The sequence below is a fragment of the Porites lutea genome, chromosome 14 (assembly GCF_958299795.1).
Source record: "Porites lutea chromosome 14, jaPorLute2.1, whole genome shotgun sequence".
Classification (NCBI taxonomy): domain Eukaryota; kingdom Metazoa; phylum Cnidaria; class Anthozoa; order Scleractinia; family Poritidae; genus Porites; species Porites lutea.
In genome coordinates, this window is record NC_133214.1 from 15,732,176 (window position 1) to 15,736,347 (window position 4,172).

The 4,172-nt window shown below is 40.4% G+C and overlaps 1 protein-coding gene and 1 pseudogene across 1 annotated transcript; both read left to right on the top strand.

Moving 5' to 3' along the window:
- The first annotated feature begins 1,520 nt into the window (after nt 1-1,520).
- On the top strand, nt 1,521-2,929 carry LOC140923985 (uncharacterized). Its single transcript, XM_073373996.1, has 3 exons — nt 1,521-2,015; nt 2,121-2,220; nt 2,703-2,929. The coding sequence occupies exons 1-3, from the start codon at nt 1,521-1,523 to the stop codon at nt 2,927-2,929; spliced, it is 822 nt and encodes a 273-aa protein (XP_073230097.1).
- Nucleotides 2,930-2,946: 17 nt separating this feature from the next.
- On the top strand, nt 2,947-3,946 carry LOC140923987 (uncharacterized; annotated as a pseudogene).
- The last annotated feature ends 226 nt before the right edge of the window (nt 3,947-4,172 follow it).

Sequence of the window (4,172 nt, forward strand, 5' to 3'; positions counted from 1 at the left end):
AGCGAGTATTTTCCTTCCGAAATTTATTTTACTTGTTCCCTCGTGCAGTCTGCTCCAACTGAAGCAGCCGATATTCCTCGGGCAACTAAAGAGGTAACTTGGTCCTTCATAAGGGCGACCAGTGGCACAACAACTAAGCAGACAGAACACACTTCCAGTCTTTCGCCGTGCTCTAAATAGTCGAAAACATAGGGAGCAACTTCGAAAGTCAAGCTTTTTCCTGATCCTGTTGGCGCCGAAAGAAATACGTCTTTTCCACTGCAGTAACCCTCGATTACTTTCCTTTGATGTTCACGAACATCTTTGTACTGTGCTTTTCGCAACCCATAAGCGATTGCGTCCTTGACTGAACGCATCGTACAACCAGCTGAAAATTTAAGTTTTAGTAAAAGCCTCTACATAAACAAACAGCGAAGAAAAACACTCGAAGCAAATTTTACTTTCACCCAGACAGGTTTCCTGTTTCAAGATCTTGCGCGCGTGATCTGTTTGATTGACGTGCGGTTTGATAAGGCTGCTTCTGATTGGATAACATTACAGGAGGAAAATTCCTCCTGTAAATTTGGCGCGCTGCAAGGGATAAAAGTCGTTCGTGCCGGGTCCTACCACACCAGACCAGAAAACCAAGCGAACGACTTTGAGAAAGTCTACATGACTATCTGTGCACAGCTACACTGAGTGCCATAATTTGCTGGTTTGATGCGCTTTTCCGCGTGCGATCATACCAAAGATATGAACCACAGATTTTGTCTTTTTTTAAGGTGGTTTTAATGCATCAACCATTCTTAGCAACGACGGTAGGTACTTGGAGAATTTAGCGTCGTTTTTGGAGCCCGTGATCAAAAGCTCAGTCCGTAGCAGGTTTGTGAGGTGTTGGCACGCTATAGAGGACGGCTGGGAGGCGTCTACGTTCCACGGCAACTGTGATGACAAGGTACCCACTGTAACCATCATTCAAGTCGGCAGTTTCATATTTGGTGGATACAGTGACGTATCATGGAAAAGCTACCCGGGTGAGTACATGTACTAGGAGAATCAGGACTATTTTTTTTGGTTTGCTAACGATGAAGAACGATAAAGAACGATAAAGTAGTACAGCGGCTTTTGGCTTGAGTACATGAACTGCCAAAAAAAGGAAGGATGTTTTTCTGTTCACGTACAACTCAAGGCGAGAAAGTAATTCCTCAGCAATCAGAATTGGCCATTTTCATGACGACGTCACTTGAATACAACTACCAGAAGTTTGTTTTTCTTTAATTCACAATTTGAATTAAATTATCCCGGTCAGGTTTAAATCTTATAAGAGTCGATTTTGAAATACATTTTAAAACAAAAGTCAATGATAAAAAGAAGCTTGTCTTCATGTCATCATTATCAAAGAGAATAAATACTTCACGAATCATGTTAAAGGAGCCGTGTCACATGCATTCCTAGAGTAAATTGGCCGTGCGCAGCCTGGGTACTAATATGGCGCGAGCTTTAAAATCCGCGCGACGTCCACGCAAAAATAAAAACAAAACATGGCGTCTCTTTTAAGAAAATTTGCGCGAAAAAACTTTGTCAACTTTGTTATATTTAATGCAAGAAGATTGGCCAGTTTTAGGCAAACTTGTATCAAAGGAGATGTTTTACCAGTGTCAAGCAATTTACCGGCATTCATCGATCCTCATAACAGACATAAGCGTGAATCGCATCGTAAACAAAGAAGAAACTTTCCTTATACCTTGTTCGCAGTCTTGGGGATAGCTGCGGCTACCCCGAATAATACGGAAGAAGACTCTCTGCCCACATCATCCGTCAGTCAGAGCCTCTCTGTTACTACTCCTCCGTCTTCGTCGCACCAGGTAAAGCGTAGCGCAAGTGGTCGCTTCGCGAAAGCAGGGAAAGGAACTTCTAATAAAATGGCACTGATGCAACAAGGATACCGAAACTACATGGCAAAACGAAAGCTGGATTTTGAAAACATAACCGACGAAAACGAACCACCCTCTAAACGCAACACAAGGAGTACTCAGGTAAGCACGGCGGTGACTCTTTGTCTTTAGAAAAATTTTGTCAAAAGTACCGAGCGCGCGTTTATGCTAATCATTGGAAACATCAAATCTTCATGCTTATAACAGGCTGCCGCCGAAAAAGAAGCAGCTCTTCCCCATGGAACTCGTCTAATTGACCTTGACACATTTCGGAAACGTCTCCAAAGCTGCACTCACTGTCAATCAGGTAAATGTATGTACTCTTTCTAAATAAAGCCTGACCGGAATGGACTTTGCTGGACTGGACTTTAACATTTGCTCTTCAGAAAAAATTATAATATAATCTACCATTTTGTGTTTGCTTATTAAATTAAGTATCTGCTTTAAACCCACAAGTCTTTGTTTATCATAAGACTTTATTTCAATCCTTTGTAAAACTTACCATGCATCCAGTTCAAAAGAAACAAAAAACAAAGAATAATGCATTATATTATGCACATACATATTTTTACCCCCTCTAAGCATTCATTGTTTGCAAGTGACCAGTATTATTTCCATCTACTCCAGGTATAATTTATACCCTAGTTTGACAACCAAACCCTCTTAAAAGCATCTGAAAAAATATTACGGGTAGGAGCGAAAAAAGAGTAGGAATTTCTTATGCTAGAATACATCAAATATGCTAGATGTTTTATTCACACAAAGCCTTTTTTATTTCACTTCATTTAGGTCCACTTTCTTTTTACAATGTGAGGGATGAAGTACACCATGGCCTAGCTAGCACATTTGTGATTATTTGTCCAGTCTGTGGAAAAAACAATGAAATCAAAACTTCTGAACAACACAAATCTGGTCAACGTGGTCCTCCTGCTTTTGACGTAAACACACGAGTGGCCCTTGGTTGTCTTCATGCTGGTATTGGCCAAACACATATAAACAACTTGCTCTCTACTTGAATGCCCCAACTATAAATTCTGTCACTTTCAAATTGAGGGAAAGAGAGGTAGGAAAAGCTGTTGAAGGTGTTGCAAAAAGTAGCTGCCAGGATTATTTGGTAATAGAAAAACAAGAAGCCCTGCAAAATGGTGTTCAGGTTGATGATAATAATCTGGTGCCTATTTCATGTTCCTATGACATGGGCTGGCAGAAACGTGACAAGGGGCATAACTCTCGCACTGGTCAAGGAGCAGTTATGGGGTTATCTTCTGGTAAAGTGCTAGACTATACAACAAGGACAAAAAGTTGTAGATTTTGTGACAGTGCCAAGGCCATGGGAAAAGAACCCAAAGCTCATGACTGCCGAATAAATCATGAGGCTTCATCGAAAGCAATGGAGCCCGCTGCAGCAGTTGAACTGGTTAACAGAGCTCCAGACCAAAGTGTTAAGTTTTCAGTTTACACAGGTGATGATGACTCCACAACAGAGGCACACATACGAGAAAAAGTAACCTATGAGGTTGAAAAAAACAGTGACATTATACATATGAAAAGATCCCTCACAACACGTTTATACAACCTTAGTCAAAATGAAAAATTTGACAATTGTTCCCCTTTATCTCAAAAGGTGATAAATTATTTAGTGAAATGTTTTTCATATGCTACTGCTCAAAACAAAGGAGATTCAAAAGGGATCCATGTTGCGATTAAGTCAATTGTTCCCCACGCCTTTGGAGATCACTCCAACTGTGAAACTAGCTGGTGTAAATTTAAGAGCAACCCAGGAACCTACAAGCACAAAGAGCTGCCATATGGAAAAGACCTGCATGGAAAAAAATTGGAATTAGAACTAAATAACATCTTCAATGACTACTCTACTGGTGCTGTGGCAGAGAAGCTTGCACCTTTGACAAATTCCCAGCGAAATGAGGCGCTTAACAGTGTAATTGGATCGAAAAATCCAAAAATCAGATTCTATGGTGGAAGTGAAAGCAATGATTTTCGTGTGGCCTGTGGAGTCGCTCAGACAAATTTAAGATATACCTATATCAGCAGTACAAGAACTACCTCCCGGGTCACGGTAATCAGAAAAATAAAAAGGAAAACTTTTCCATTGTAAAAAGCCAATGTAGTCACATCCATGAACATTTATGACCAAAATTACCTTTAAAAGCTAAATGAAACACAGAATCAAGTGGTTCTGCCATGCAGAGGTTGAAAAAAAAAAACAATGTATTAGATGCATGTGTGATACTGTCTGTC

What these genes read in the sequence shown, in the direction of transcription:
- LOC140923985 (XM_073373996.1), top strand. Translation starts at nt 1,521, where the DNA reads ATGGCGTCTCTTTTAAGAAAATTTGCGCGAAAAAACTTTGTCAACTTT. An exon ending in GCAACACAAGGAGTACTCAG is followed by an intron (nt 2,016 to 2,120) that starts GTAAGCACGGCG and finishes TGCTTATAACAG; the next exon opens with GCTGCCGCCGAAAAAGAAGC. An exon ending in CTGCACTCACTGTCAATCAG is followed by an intron (nt 2,221 to 2,702) that starts GTAAATGTATGT and finishes CACTTCATTTAG; the next exon opens with GTCCACTTTCTTTTTACAAT.